Source organism: Morus notabilis, unplaced genomic scaffold (assembly GCF_000414095.1).
Source record: "Morus notabilis unplaced genomic scaffold, ASM41409v2 Scaffold235, whole genome shotgun sequence".
Lineage (NCBI taxonomy): Eukaryota > Viridiplantae > Streptophyta > Magnoliopsida > Rosales > Moraceae > Morus > Morus notabilis.
Genome location: NW_010360036.1, coordinates 139,297 through 154,175, shown reverse-complemented (window position 1 = coordinate 154,175; position 14,879 = coordinate 139,297). Strand labels below are relative to the sequence as shown.

The 14,879-nt window shown below is 34.1% G+C and overlaps 3 protein-coding genes across 3 annotated transcripts; 2 read left to right on the top strand and 1 right to left on the bottom strand.

Moving 5' to 3' along the window:
• Window positions 1–547: 547 nt before the first annotated feature.
• Window positions 548–2,530, bottom strand: LOC21401046. Its single transcript, XM_010095749.2, has 2 exons — window positions 2,122–2,530; window positions 548–912 (listed from the first exon to the last, which is right to left on the bottom strand). The coding sequence occupies exons 1-2, from the start codon at window positions 2,528–2,530 to the stop codon at window positions 821–823; spliced, it is 501 nt and encodes a 166-aa protein (XP_010094051.1). The 3' UTR covers window positions 548–820.
• Window positions 2,531–3,694: 1,164 nt separating this feature from the next.
• Window positions 3,695–6,086, top strand: LOC21401045 (pentatricopeptide repeat-containing protein At1g80880, mitochondrial). The gene is made up of 2 exons (XM_010095748.2): window positions 3,695–4,378; window positions 4,872–6,086. The coding sequence occupies exons 1-2, from the start codon at window positions 3,768–3,770 to the stop codon at window positions 5,845–5,847; spliced, it is 1,587 nt and encodes a 528-aa protein (XP_010094050.1). The 5' UTR covers window positions 3,695–3,767; the 3' UTR covers window positions 5,848–6,086.
• A 3,172-nt stretch (window positions 6,087–9,258) lies between these two features.
• On the top strand, window positions 9,259–10,808 carry LOC21401043 (lamin-like protein). The gene is made up of 2 exons (XM_010095746.2): window positions 9,259–9,534; window positions 10,291–10,808. Exons 1-2 carry the CDS (start codon window positions 9,363–9,365, stop codon window positions 10,626–10,628), a joined length of 510 nt encoding a protein of 169 aa, XP_010094048.1. The 5' UTR covers window positions 9,259–9,362; the 3' UTR covers window positions 10,629–10,808.
• Window positions 10,809–14,879: the final 4,071 nt, after the last annotated feature.

The window sequence follows — 14,879 nt, the reverse complement described above, 5'->3', positions numbered from 1 at the left end:
AATTTCTTCGTCTCACAACCCATCGCATGACTTCGTTAGAGAAAAACTTTCACCACAAACATGACAAAATAACAATGAGCGCATTTGAAATTCGTTTTAAAATAATTTTATTTTTTGTATAAAAATGAAACTGAAAACGTTCTCAATCTTAGACAGAAATCATTTTTAAAAATGTGTTTAATAATTTTATTAAGAGATTATTTTTAGCGTAAAAAACTCATTAATGTCTCTCTTTCTCTCTGCTCGAGAGAGGAGAAAACAAAAATAAAAAATAAAAAATGACTAAATGTCGTTTTTCATTTCTCTCTCATTTTACACTAAATCAAAAATCGTTTTCATTTCCGTTTTTTTTTGTTTTGTTGCGCCAAATGCCGTTTTAGAAACGTTTTCATTTTTTCTTTCTTAAAAAATGTGAAAAATAAAAACGGGATCAATTCTAAACACGACCAATATGTGTCCAAACGACCAGTTCAGATAATCTAATGGTGACAAAGTATTCCCTCAACGAAATGTGGCTCACAATGTTGATAAACGAAATACCAATAGATCTTTCCAAGAGTTAAGGCACTTCATTTCCTAATCAACAGCAAGAAATTTCCACTTATTTATCAGTAAACACTTGGTACTGCAGCCGAACACGTCGAGAAACAGAAGTACGGTCCTCAAATACACTGTATTCCTTGAAACTCATCGGATGCCGCTCCGATGCAAAAGACGTTGGAAATAAAGAGTATTGAACAACAAAAGCCATTAACAATCCAACATCAAAATTTTCACAGGAGAAAGAATCCCCCCTCCCGTAACAGAAAGCTTTCAAAATTTATTTAGCAGATGATGAACCAGAAGAAAGTCTTTGACTCCGGGCTTTATCAGCTTTCTCTAAATAATCTTGATGAGACTGGTGCTTAGACCCTGCAAGAGAACTCAATCGTATTAGATAGGATGTATAAGATGCATATAGATTAAGATATAATGACCCACTTGAACAAGTCTAATCAAATAACTGATACATTTGTTCGAAAAAAGTCAGAAAATATGATTAACCAACCAGATTAACTACACATCCCGTTCAGCATTAAAAGAAAAACTAAAGAAACAACTCAGTTTTCTACAATTGTCCTGCATCTCGAATGCAAGTAAATACAAATCAGGAAACTAAATATCCATAGTTCTGCCATAGTAGGCCTGCGGTAAGATCTTCTTGTACCTCTTTTGGCTTATATGCAATTAGATTCAAGTGTATCATGTTGTTCAATTTCGTACTTTGAGGCGTCTACATATGGATTCAGAGAGCAGTACCGATTGACGGAATAGAAAAAAAAAAACAACCAAGCAATAAAAAAAGCAGCATTTATATTGCTCTGTTCTTCAATAATGACTCACTAGAACATGTACCGTAAATTTAGTCCATAAATCATATCAAAGGATGAAATTCTCAGAATAACTTGAAGAAAATAACCAGAAAAAGATGATGGGCATGCGAAACTACTTCAGATAGTTCAGTCCCTGGCAAGAAAACAAATTTGACCAAACAATTCAAGTGATAGAAAGAAAGAAAGGGAATCCATTGCATATAGACAACAATAACGGTGCCCTTTGAGTGAGTTCATAATCAAAGATATTAAACAGTCAATGTCATTCAATAACGGTGTAGCCATTTCATAGAAACAACAATATTGGAAATAGGCACAAACCACATATAAGAAAAAAGAAAAAAAAAAAAGCTTTCCTTTATAATAGAGCTGTAAAGTCAAATGTGTTCATGAACATTTTCTTACTACTTTGCTTTCACTAGTAATGGAGAAACCACTCCTTGCCAGCCATTTATAATCAAAATTCCTGATTTATTGAATCTACATACCCAATGGAAGTGGAAGATCACGCAGCACCAGTCCAAGAAAGACAGAAACCCAAAAAAAAAAAATCAAAATTCCCTCCTTTCCAACATAAAATTTGCAAATATGTTCCTCAGATGCTATAGGGAAAAAAAAAAAGAAAAAAAGAAAGAAAAAAGAAAAAGAAAGCAGAAATCTCAAATCTTGTTTGGGCCCACTCCCAAGTGAGAAATACAATCCCTAGTTAAATGGAGGTAGAGAAGCAAGGGAAGGAAGAGAGACGAACCTCGGTTCATGAGGACCCAAGGAATGCCGAAAACGATGGTGATAATGGCGATTCCAGCGGCGACGTGCTTCTTCTCTCCGCTGTACAAGTAGTGATCAATTCTCGCCCTAAAACCCCCTCCGCCGCCACTCCCACCGCCGCCGCCGCCGCCGCCGCTGCCGATTTTAGGCCCGCCGCTGCTCATTTTCTTCGCCTTCCCCGACTCACGCTCCGGTGCTTTCTCTGTTCTCAATCGATCCTTCCACGTTTTTGACAGAAATTTGTTTTCGAGTACCACGTACTGATATGATATATGTACCAATTTGGTTGTTTGGGAACGCAATTGCTCTTCTGTAAACGACATGTCGATTGATGGCTTGAGGACCAACGATGCGATTCTTGTCGTCGACGTGAACTCGACAGTCGACATGTCGTTTGTGTAACTGACATTGTTTGATATCTGTCGAGTGAAAAATGGCATGTCGTTTATTTCAAGTGTGGATGTCGTTAGTTTGACAACGGCCTGTTGGTCTCCGTTTGAAACTTGCACACATCGGCACATGATTTTGTCGTCTAAGAGTTGTTGTCGTTTGTTCGGATAAACGACGGGCAATAAGCTTTTAGATTTTTCGTCGTTTTGTGAAGAAAATATTTTCTTTTTCTTCTTTTTGGTCTTTTCGGTTAGTATTCGTTTAGATGATTATCATTAATATAAACTTTAAGACCATTTTTAATTTATCCCCTAAATTTTAAAAACTCACATTTTGTCTCTTAATACTTGTCATCGTTTGTGAAGAAACATTTTGTTTTTTCTTGGTTTTTCGGTGGGTAGTAAAAAGCATTTTGTCAACGGATTGACGAGTGACTTTCTTCGAAGAGAAAAGAAAATGGAAAACAATTAAATATAACCGCTCAAAATGAGAATAGTTAAAAAATTAAAAAAAAAACATAAAATAAATTACTGGTAAATTTTTATTTTTTAATCGTTAAATTTATAAAAAAAAATTATTTATTTTATGTTTTTTTTAATTTAATGTGTTTTTTCATTAAATGGAGAGAAAAAAATGAGTGTAATGAGCGTGACTTGCGTTTCACAAAAGAATGAAAGCCGTGTTTTAGAAAGAAAATAAAATAAAATAAAATAACATCAAGAAATATTTATATTTTTATACTTTGTGTTTTAGATTTATTTAAAGATTATATTTTTAATTTTTAATCTCATCAAATTTATACGCTCAAATTAGATTTAATAATTACATTTATACATTTCCACAGTCAATCTTCAATTTTAATCTTAAAAATACCTAAAAGAACCTTAAATAAAAACATAGAAGAAAAAACCTAAAAAAACTTTAAACTCACAATTTTGACTTCTAAAATATGTAAAATGCCATTCAAATGAATTTTTTTTTGTGTTATTAATTTTTAACTCTTATAACATTAGAAATAGATTTATATATTAAATTTAATTTAAAGTTATATATTTAATGAGATAAAAAATCTAAAGTATAAATTTTGAAAGAATCTAAAATATATAGTATAAAAATATAAATATCCCCAAAATCAAATAGCTCAAAGGCGAAGAAATAAAAAATCGAACAATGTTCACCAACTCGAACTTTTATCAGGGAAGACGATAATCGAACTATGTTCCATCTCGTTAAGTGATGGCATTTCCCACTCTTGCGAAGAGGTTACAAAGAACACATCTTCACCAACTCTTATCCCCATTCATTCTCCATCATCTGCACTCAACCTCTTCTTCAACTCTCTCACAACAATCCCATCACCATATCTCTCAAGCATTTCATCGAACACATTTCATACCCTTTCGAAGCTCTCCTCCACAACTCCATTTCTCCACACTCCAACACCAACCCCCCAAAACCAACCCCGACCCACTCGACTTCAACGCGGGAACTTTCCAGACCCATGACCTCCAAGACCACCCGGGTCTTCTCCACGTCGTCAAGTCTCTCGAAAAGGTCGCCCACTTTCCGACAGAAGCGGAGGCCATGTCCTCTCTCGAAGAGTCGTGCGTCGAGGTGAGTCCGGAACTGGTCCGTTCGGCGATTTGGGTGCTGAGGGAGGACTGGAGAGTGGCGTTTTTGGCTTTCAAATGGGGGGAGAAATGGGATTGCTGCGATGAAGAAGCTTGGATTTTGATGGTGTGGGTTTTGGGTAGTCACCGAAAGTTCAACACTGCTTGGTGTTTGATTCGAGACCTTCATCGATCATCAATGGATACTCGGCGAGCAATGCTTGTTATGATTGATAGGTAATTAGAGATTTTCATTTAGTTTCGGTGCTTGCTACTTGGAAGTAAAGATCCTTTTTTTTTTCCTTCATGTTTCGTTTATGTTATTTTAGATACATACCCTTCAATCTAATATCCATTGGCTTATTTTGTTTGATCTTGGATATTTAATTATCAGGAAAATCTTGAAATTTTTTCATTACTTTTGTCCTTGTTTCTTAGATGGGTTAATTATCAGGAAAAAAAGAAAAAAGAAAAAAAAAATCTTCGACTTTTTGAATGCTTGTTTGTTAGCGTTGCAATGATTTGTATGTAGATGGATTTTATTCTTGTTTCTTAGGTGTGTGGAAAATGGGAAAAATCTTAAATGCCATATGCTTGTTTATCTAATCTTAGTAGAATTTGTATGTATAAAGCATCAGGAAAATGTACCGTTTTCTCATAAATTTTTATCCTTGTTTCTTAGATATGTATGTACAAGTCATATTCTTTTCCTTCTTTTTCTGTTAATTAGGTATGCATGTGCAAACGATCCAGACAAGGCCATATGGGCATTCCACTTTATGGAGAAATTCAGTTTGACCCCTGATCAAGAAGCGTTCTGCATTGCCCTGAATGCTCTTTGTAAACATGGCTACATCGAAAAGGCCGAAGAGTTTATGCTTGTTAACAAGAAGCTCTTCCCACTGGAAACTGAGGGTTTTAACATTATTCTCAACGGGTGGTGTAACATTTCTGTCGATCTTTCTGAAGCCAAGCGAGTTTGGAGAGAAATGTCCAAGTGCTGTATAGAGCCCAATGCGACTTCTTACACCCACATGATACACTGCTTATCGAAAGATGGGAATCTATTCGACTCGCTTAGACTCTATGATGAAATGAAGAAAAGGGGTTGGCTCCCCAGTATCAAAGTTTACAATTCTTTAATTTTTGTACTTACTCGTGAGAATTGCTTCAAGGAAGCTCTCAAAATCCTGCAAAAACTGAGAGAGTCGGGTTTGCAGCCGGATGCCACTACCTATAACTCGATGATAAGTCCTTTATGCAAAGCAAGAAAGCTCGATGAGGCGAGAAATATGCTGGTCACTATGTTAGGGGAGAATATCGGTCCAACCACAGAGACCTACCATGCGTTTCTTGAGATTGTAGAGTTTGAGGAAACCCTCGAAGTTCTTAGTCGGATGAAGAAAGCTAAATTAGGTCCTAGTAGGGAGACTTTTGGTATGGTTCTTGAAAAGTTCTTCAAAGTGGAGCAAGCAGAGAATGCATTAAAGATTTGGGAAGAGATGAAGCGTTACGATGTTGTGCCAGATTCTGCACATTACACAATAATGCTACAAGGGCTGGCGACATGTGGGTTGTTCACTAAGGCTAGGGAGTTTTTGGCTGCTATGAGATCAGATGGATTTATCGAAGATCCAAAGGTTAAGAAGCTGGTGAAGGAACCAGTTTCCACAGTAAGGACAAAAGAGAACGGTTTAGACCATTAAAGGGAAGAAAAAAAGTGAAGCATAGGAAAAGTAGATGAGTTGGGAACTCAACAGCATTTCAACAAGGAGGAAGACATTTCTTGTACAGTTCAACTTGAAATTTTTTTAGTGGAAATGCAAAAGCTGTTGAGCAGAAATCTATTATAGAATTGATTAGCTTCAACAAAGGAACAACTCTATCCTACAAATGGCAAAAACTCACTTTTTCAGAAATTGAACCTTCAATATGAATAAATGGCCCAAGCAGCGTGAGTTTAGATTTTTATTTTTTATTCTTGATAAATACTCTTATGTTAATATAATTATTTGATTAAAAAAGTTATGAATAAAGAGTAAAGATAAAAATTTTAACTCATGTACTTTTAAAAGATATTTATCACGATTATCTTATCTTGAATCATAAGTGGGAGTGGGACCCCAAATCCAAAAGGAGTGAAGAAAATTTGCTAGTTGTACACTAAAAACTTCCATTAGCTAACCTCTAATCCTTATTTGAGATAAACATTGGCCCACTAGATTTACTTCCATCTATTTATATTCCAATTCAAATGTAGTACTATTACAAGACTTGACTCTTTCATCTCCAATTACACGCCGTTTTTTTTTTTTTTTTGGCTGGAAATCCGGATTTCATGCTTTGAATTCAAGTATCAAGTACATATAAACATTACAAAAGCGGACCATAAAGTATAGTCCTATGTGGCTAATGTCACGCTTCAATTCAAATGAGACGTTACAAGACTAAACTGAACTGTAATGTACTACAAACCCAATGGATCACTCTTTCTACATTTTTTGACCTACATGTTTGGTGTATTATTACCTACTAGCTTTTTTTTTAGACTTTTTTCATAATTGCTTTTTGAACTATGTAATCCAATTCAAAATAAAATGTTTTAAAATTTTTTAAAACGATTCAAAATACCTTTTAATTTATAGAAAACATATCAAAACACTCTTTTTGTGTACTTTAGTTAATAAAATTTCATTCATTTTACTTATTTGAGTTTAAAATTTGAGTTTTATTACAGTAAAAAATTCTCATAAATAATTATATCTAATTTTTTTGTTACAGTTAAAAATTCTCATATAAAGTCATATCTCAACTCGAATTAAAAACTCGAATCAACGAACTAAACGAGTTCTAAATCTAACAGAATTACTAACGTGGCATGTCATTAAACATTAATTGAAGATATTACGTAAGTCATTAAACATTAATTGAAGATATTAAATTTTAATTAGCTCTATTAAAATGATTAAGTATTAACAAGTAATAAAGAAAAGAAAAAATAATAAAGAAGATAAAAATAATATCAATCCAGCGAAGAAGAACGAAAGTCACAGGAAAAGAGAACTTCACCAAAAGCCAGATCAACTATTCAATTTTCTTCCATGATGGTTAATGCTTCACTCAATATGAATCTCTTCCTTTTCAATCAGTTAATCACCAACAGGTTTTTGTACACATAAGCATTTTTCAGATTTTAATCTCCAATGGGATTTTTCAGATTTTGGGTCTCCCCCAACCTACACGCCTACCCAACCCCATTCTCATCGCTGGTCGTCTTACTCGAGATTAAGATGGTGAGGATCTCGTCGGGGATGTTTGCGGGCTCGGCTTGGGTGAGATTTGAACCGGAAATCATGTGGCTTGCGAGTCGAAATGCGACGGCAGAGACGGCGGTTGCGGCGGAGGCAACTGAGAAATCGCCATCATCGTTCTTGGGTCAAGGAGTTTCGGCGAAGAAACACTCTGTTATGCCGTCGTTTTGGTTGGGCTGGACAGGGTGCTTCGATACAGCTCCGGGGTTTGAAGATCTGGGGATTGTTATGTTAGGGTTTTGAAGGCTTAGGATTTTGAATATGCTGGAGATTGGGGATGATCTGCACTCCGTAATGTTAGGGCTTAGAGATTTAAAAGGTGGTGGAGAAGAAGGCATCGTAATTGTGAGGTGTTTTTTTGGTTTAGCTCTGAATCTCTTGGAGTTCAAACCCACTCTTTAAAATAAAAAATAAAAAAGAAGAAAAGTTTCAGTTGTTAATCCTTAGATCTTGAATTTTATTATTATTATTTTTTATAGCTAATCCCTTTTTATCTTTTGAGGGATTTTTCATTTCTTTTTTTTATACTTAATTTTTTTGATAAAATTAAGGTTTATTTAGTTCGTTAATTTGAGTTAAAATGTGATTTTATGTGAATTTTTTTATTATAGTAAATAAATTAAATGTGACTGTAATAAAACTTGAATTCAAAACTTGCGAAATGAAAAAATAAATGAGATCTAAGTTTCATTCATTTCGCGAATTCGAGTTTTCAATTTGAGTTGAGATGTGATATTTGTGAGAGTTTTTATTGTAGTAAAAAAAGTCTGATGTGACATTTTTTAAGAGTTTTTTACTGTAAAAATCTAAAACTGAAAATTTAGGCCTTGTTCGGCAAGGTAATTTTTGAGTTAAAAATTCAAAAAAGGTAACTCGAGTTATAACTTTATTCGAGTTCATGTTCTTTTAAGTTTGAACTTGAGTTTGAACTCGAGTTTGAACTCGAGTTTGGAACTAAAACTCGAGTTTAAGTTTTCTCTTCAACTCGAGTTCAGAAACTCGAACTCAAGTTAATGAACAGTATTTTTTATATTCTTAAAAATGCTATAACTTTTTCGTTTTAATTCTGATTGAGATGATTTTTTTTCTATGCGTTGACAACGAAAAGACGAATAAAACTAGACCCATATGCCCTATTAAAATTTTTTATTAGCATTGAGTTTTTATTAAAATACTATCTAAAAATAAATTCAAGTTTTGACTTACTCAAACACAAACTCAAAAAAGATTCTTATCTCAAACCATAACTCAAATGTACACAACCAAACACAAATTCAAGTTATAACTTTAACTCAAGTTATAACTCAAATTTAACTCAAAATTTACACTTAAATTACCTAACTCAAAAATATCAAAAGAACAAGTACTTAAATATGTGAAATGAATAGATACTAATTCATCATTAATTGTAGCCACGTTAGCGATTCCATTACATTTATAGACGGAAGTACACTGAATAGATGCTTTGATGCTTTGATACATTTTCTATAAATTAAAGAGCTTTATGCTTTGATATATTTTCTATAAATTAAAGGGCGTTTTGAATTATTTTAAAATATCATGAGACGCTTTAAATTAAAATATGATCTCATTTATTTTATCAATTTAAATTTTTAATTTTAGATTTTTATAGTAAAAAATTTTTAGAAAATGTTATATTTAATTTTTTCTGTTATAGTAAAATTTTTTTAAAAAATATCATATCTCAATTTAAATTAAAAACTCAAATTTATGAACGAGTCTACATGTTTCAAAGGTAATTATGAAATTTTTTTTTTCTTTTTAGCCCCATTTGAGTGTATCTACAGTCAAGGCTAGTCAAAGTGGATTCCAGCTCTTACTCCTACTTATCAGGATTCTTTTTCCCAAGAAAATAAAGAGAGAGAGAGAAGCAACCAGACAAAGGGAAAATGTCTAGCTCAACGTCCCTCGTCTTCTCCATTGTTCTCATCTCCGCCGTTGCAACCCTCACTCCTGTTTTTGCTACCGATCACATTGTTGGAGCCAATAAGGGTTGGAATCCCAGTATCAACTACACCCTCTGGGCCAACAATCACACTTTCTATGTTGGTGACCTTATCTGTAAGCTCTCTCTCTCTCTCTCTCTCTCTCTCGCTCTCTCTCTCTTTCTATATATATATATATATATTTGTGTGTGTGTGTTGGATCTGTTGCAGGTTCAAGGGTTTGTGTAGAAAATCTTAAGCACACATTCCTTTCTAGTTTCCGTTGCTGTTCATGCCTTTTTTTTGGCATAAAGTTCTTTTTTTTTTCGGCTTAACGGTAACAGAAAAGGACAAAAAAAAAAGAAAAGAAAAACTTGAGCAAAAAATGTCTCAGCTGTAAGGATTTTTATAGCCGATATATGCTCCTCTTGAATAGATTTCTACGTTTAGAGCTGGCAATGTCCTTGGACAATTAAATTTTCTTTCTTAAACCTTTGTTTGGCCAAAGTTCTCTCTTTTTAGATTATCAATAGCAAAAAGGAAAGAACTTGAGCAAACATACTTCATTTCATTCTGTAATTAGGTCAATCTCAAGTTTCTAGTTGTGGTTTGGTTTGACAGAGTCAAGTTCACTTTCTTAAGGACAGATTGGTTCATGAGTTCAAACACGTGATTTTGATTCTGCTACATTATTTTCTCTAAAAAAAACTGAATTTAAAAAGTTTCGGTGAATGGATTCTCTCACAAAATTTAAATGCAGAATCAAATCACTGGTTTGAACCCATGAACTAAATGAGTATTAAACTTTAGCTTAGTGGGTTTGTTTTTCCAAGATTTTGTTGGATCTTTATGTTTTGTCCTCTAAAATTTTAAAATGCATTATTTGCCACAGCATTTAGGTACCAAAAGAATCAGTACAATGTGTTTGAGGTGAACCAAACTGGGTATGACAACTGCACAACTGAGGGTGCTGTGGGGAATTGGAGCAGTGGCAAAGATTTCATACCTCTCAACAAGGCCAAGAGGTACTACTTCATCTGTGGAAATGGCCAGTGCTTCAATGGGATGAAGGTCACTGTCCAAGTCCATCCTCTGCCATCACCTCCCGCGGCCGCCACAGCCCATGAGCTTTCCTCGCAAAATTCCACCGCTGCAGCAGTTCCACGACCTGGATTTCAGGCCTTGGCGGTGTCTTTGGCATTGATCTTGTTTGGATCGACGGGAATTTAACGTTGATGATCATGTGTTGAAGCTGCAGTAGATCAGGAAAGTGTATAATTTATTCTCTCAATTATTAATGCATTTTATTCAGTTTGTTCTTTTGGAGTCTTTCATTGATATGTACTGAGCTCTTTGAGGCTGTGATCCTTTTTAAGTGAACCTTTTTTTCTCTGGGAAGATTTCCCATTATCTTGGCTGCATTGCTCGTTTAAATCTCTGTCATTTTGGGGTAGAAAAAGAAAATAACAAAACTAAACATGGCAATGTTTGTCATGTGTTACATAGTGGGAGTATCTCATTTTTGATATACGTGGAAAAAACATTCTAATTTTAGTAAATTTGATTTCATTAAAGGGTATTTTACTGTACTGTTGATACCCCATTTTAACTTGGGTGACATGTCTTTGCTGTGCTGGTCAAGCTCTGTTTAATATAAGCTATGGAATTGCGTTATATAAGTGTTTAGTTATAAATATCCACACTTCCGATTGGGAAAAGAAAAAAAATAGCAAGAATATAAAAAGTTGTTTCCATATATGAACATGTCTAACAAAGTTTTAGGAACCAAAGTAGAGAACAAACCCTAATTAAACATAGAAAAGATGTGTAGTGGGAAGAAAGATTTATGGTATTGCTAGTTCCTAATTCCTAAACTATTACCATGGTGACAATTTTTAGTCTCTAATTTGCTAGCTCTAAATTTATTTTTCGTTGACGGGTTGGTCTTTAGCTCTAATTTTAACGATGGTCTCGTGAAATTTAAGGGAAATAATTGAATACCCATGATATAGTAACTTGAAATTTACATAGATAATCACATGAAGTGCAAAATATTTGTTATATTATGCATTAAGAACTCTTTAACATTAGACATTTTGCACTTCTTGTGACATCATGAGGTGGACATGCACTTATCTACTTTAAAATTTTCAAAAGTCCATAGTCAATTGTGGAACCATGGATCACATTTGTTGAAAGAAAAATAAAGTCTTGGACGAATTTACTACCATGCGTTTGTTTTATAAGTTCGAACTATTCTTCAAACCTCTTTTGTTACAGTGATTAAAGAAAAACCTGAAACTAAAATATCACACTAACAGTTTAGAGACTATACTTATCAAAAATAAAAAAAAATAAAAATTGATTCAAGGATTATTCAGGGACTAAAGACAACTCGACACCAAACCAACCTACTCGTTGCCTTGTCTATTGTCTTGTCTAACTACATAAATAAATGAAGAAATAAAAGTAAGTAGGACCATACGTCCATAGTGAGTAGGACCGTGAGAGAAATATGCGTGGTTCCTTGAAATCTCAGACACCGCGTTGAGGAACTTGGAAAGAAGCTTCCAGTTAAGGGCGTAACATGTTTGAGTAGTTGCTGTTAGGATTATGGCTCCACCATAAGAGAATGGAGATTCAACTCAAAAAGTTAACTTATTGGATTTATGATTCATTTATGTGTATAAATCACTTCATATCCCTCTCTACTTTTTATGTGGGATAATACAGACATGTATTTTTTTTAATAATCTCTCCCTCATATGAGTGTTTACCGAGCTCTCCTTCAGACTAAAGTTTCTAGTAGTTGATATATCTAAATATCACACTCTAAACGGGAGCTAATTCAAGTATGGAAAAAAGAATTAAAATTATGCGAGTCTACTAAATGCTCTACATCCGCATCTACAACAACACTAACTGCGTGAACATTATGTTCACTTTTTTTTTCCTTGTGACCAATATAACATTAGTATTAATATTTGTGTTGGAGATGGACTAACACAAATAAGATATACAAATAGTCGAAGATGATGTCTCCTCATTAACCAAACGTCCAGGAAAGTAATGAGGTCAAAAGAACAGAAAAATGAAAAAAAAGAAAAAGAAAAGAAATTCGTCAACATCCCTCGACTAAAATGGTCCTATATAATGACTTTTGCTGCCAAATATAGTTGTCATAATTTATGTTCGCGTGGAGGAACTATCTAAGAAATAACCTTGCAATTCAGTCAACAACGTTTTAACATGTTGATCTCGTTGGGGAAACTCCAAGCAAACTTCTTGAAGAATAAAATGCACGGTTTATTCCATCATTCTTCATAAACTCCACTCAAAATAGATGAATTAGAATTGTCCTTCAACCCAAGTTAGAGATTACTACCTTCCCTGCCCTGAAAATCAATCTTCCATTATGTTGCGGGGCTTCAGAAACAACAAAGACATGACGAGGAGGAAGAATTTGTTCTTGAAGAACGGAGCTACCGTGTTGGAACAAATTGTTGAGAAAAAATACACCTCTAAAAAAAATAAATTGACACAAAAATAATAAAAAAGTAGAGAAGACAAAAATTTAGGTGATTCGTAAAATTTTCTACGTCATTAGAAGATGGAGAAAAAATCACTAACAATTTTAGAATTACACTTAACAAACTTTCTCATTTTCTCTCTTTAACCAAACCTCTTATACTTTTTGCCTATCTTTCTCCTCACTTTTCTCTGTTTCTCTCAAAAATAGGCACTTTTTCTGTATTTTCTCGAACACACATAAAACTTTACACAAACACTTATTTATAAATTTTTAATGACCCTTGCCCAAAAAGCAGAAAACGGTAACTTACTCAAAAAACACAAACTATTAACTTTCCCAAACCAATTTGAGACATGGTTTATGCGCGACTTCATGGTTTATGGCTAAAGAAGGTGCACTACAGGGACCTTATACAGAAAGGAATGACGTATATAACTTTGGAATTCTATGTGTGAATTATTAACCAGGAAGAGATTTAGGTCCCGTTTATTTTACCGATTCGAGTTTAGAATTTAAATTTTGCTGCAGTAAAAAGTTCTCAGAAACAATTACATCTAACTTTTTTATTACAATAAAAAACTCTCACATAAAGTCACATCTCAACTCGAATAAGCGAACTAAACGGGCTCTCAATCTAAGAAGTTGCGACGCAGTTAGTACTTTTAAAGAAGGCAGCTCAAAGTCAGTGGACGAATCGGAGGCGGCTTGGGAAGATTATGTAACAAATCTCTGGGAGCGTCACCTAAAGGCCAATATCTTGCGAGGAGGAAATAGAGCTCAGAAAATGGAGTTCACCAAGCTCAAAGAGAGGTGTCTTGAAACAAATGTCAATGATAGACCTAACATGATAGAAGTGGCCAAAGCCCTCGTACTTGTAAAAAGCATCCAACGTTAAGCTCTGAGTTTTCTTGTTAGTTGTGATCGCAAACAACTCTCCTCTTGTATTGATCTAGTTTACGTGTGAGGAGCTTCAGCGTTGTTGGTGTCTTGCAGTGAAAAGTTTCACACCAGACTGCAAAGATGATGAAGTAAAAGGAAAAATTGCAAATGAATTAGTGATAGCACAAAATAGAATAGTACATCAAATATGCTGTTTTCACTTTTTTTTTTTTAGTGACCAATAAAGCATTAGCATTAGCATTTGCGTTGGAAAGGGTCTTACACAGATAAGATAGGCTCCTGTAGTATGACGATCAAAAGGCAATGAATAGTTACTAGATAGGTACTACGTAGTTCTCGCATCTGCGTAGAAAATCTGTTATCCTTTTCTTTTCTCACCCGTTATTGGAGCTAATTTTTCGAATGTTTAAGACTAAAAAGGTACTCAATCTAACCACCTCAATTCCTTTCTGCCAATAATTTGAAATTCCTTCTTGAAAAAGATATTAAAAAAAAATAAAAGATAAGAACTAGGAACTGGAATTTCCATAACAAAATCAATATACAAACAGTCGAAGATGATGTTTCCTCATTAACGAAACGTCCAGGAAATCATTGTGGTCAAAAGAACAGAAAATGAAAAAGAAAAAAAAAAAATCGTCAACATCCCTCGGGGTAAAGTGATCGAAGTAGAAAAGCTCTTAGACTCATTAAACCATCTAATCTCAACCATATCGTTATATATCCTTTTCTGTCGAGTGTGATTGTTGCTCTTTCTCTTCGTTTATTTGTTTGTTTGTTTTGTTTTTTTTTTTTCTGTCCTTGATAAGCATTATACTCTTATTTAGGTACGTAAATAAGGTTCTTGAGACTTGGCTAAGGAAGCTGTCGAAGTACTGTATATTAGGTTGGATGTATATAATATTGTTCTGTTGGTCTTTGCAAGTGTTCGGTTTCATACTCTATTTTATCAAATTAATAGCAAAGGTCAAACTCACATACTCATCTCAGATGCAATACTACTGCAGTACTGGTTTGAGTAATATTCTTTCATCTCTCGGTAATAAAGG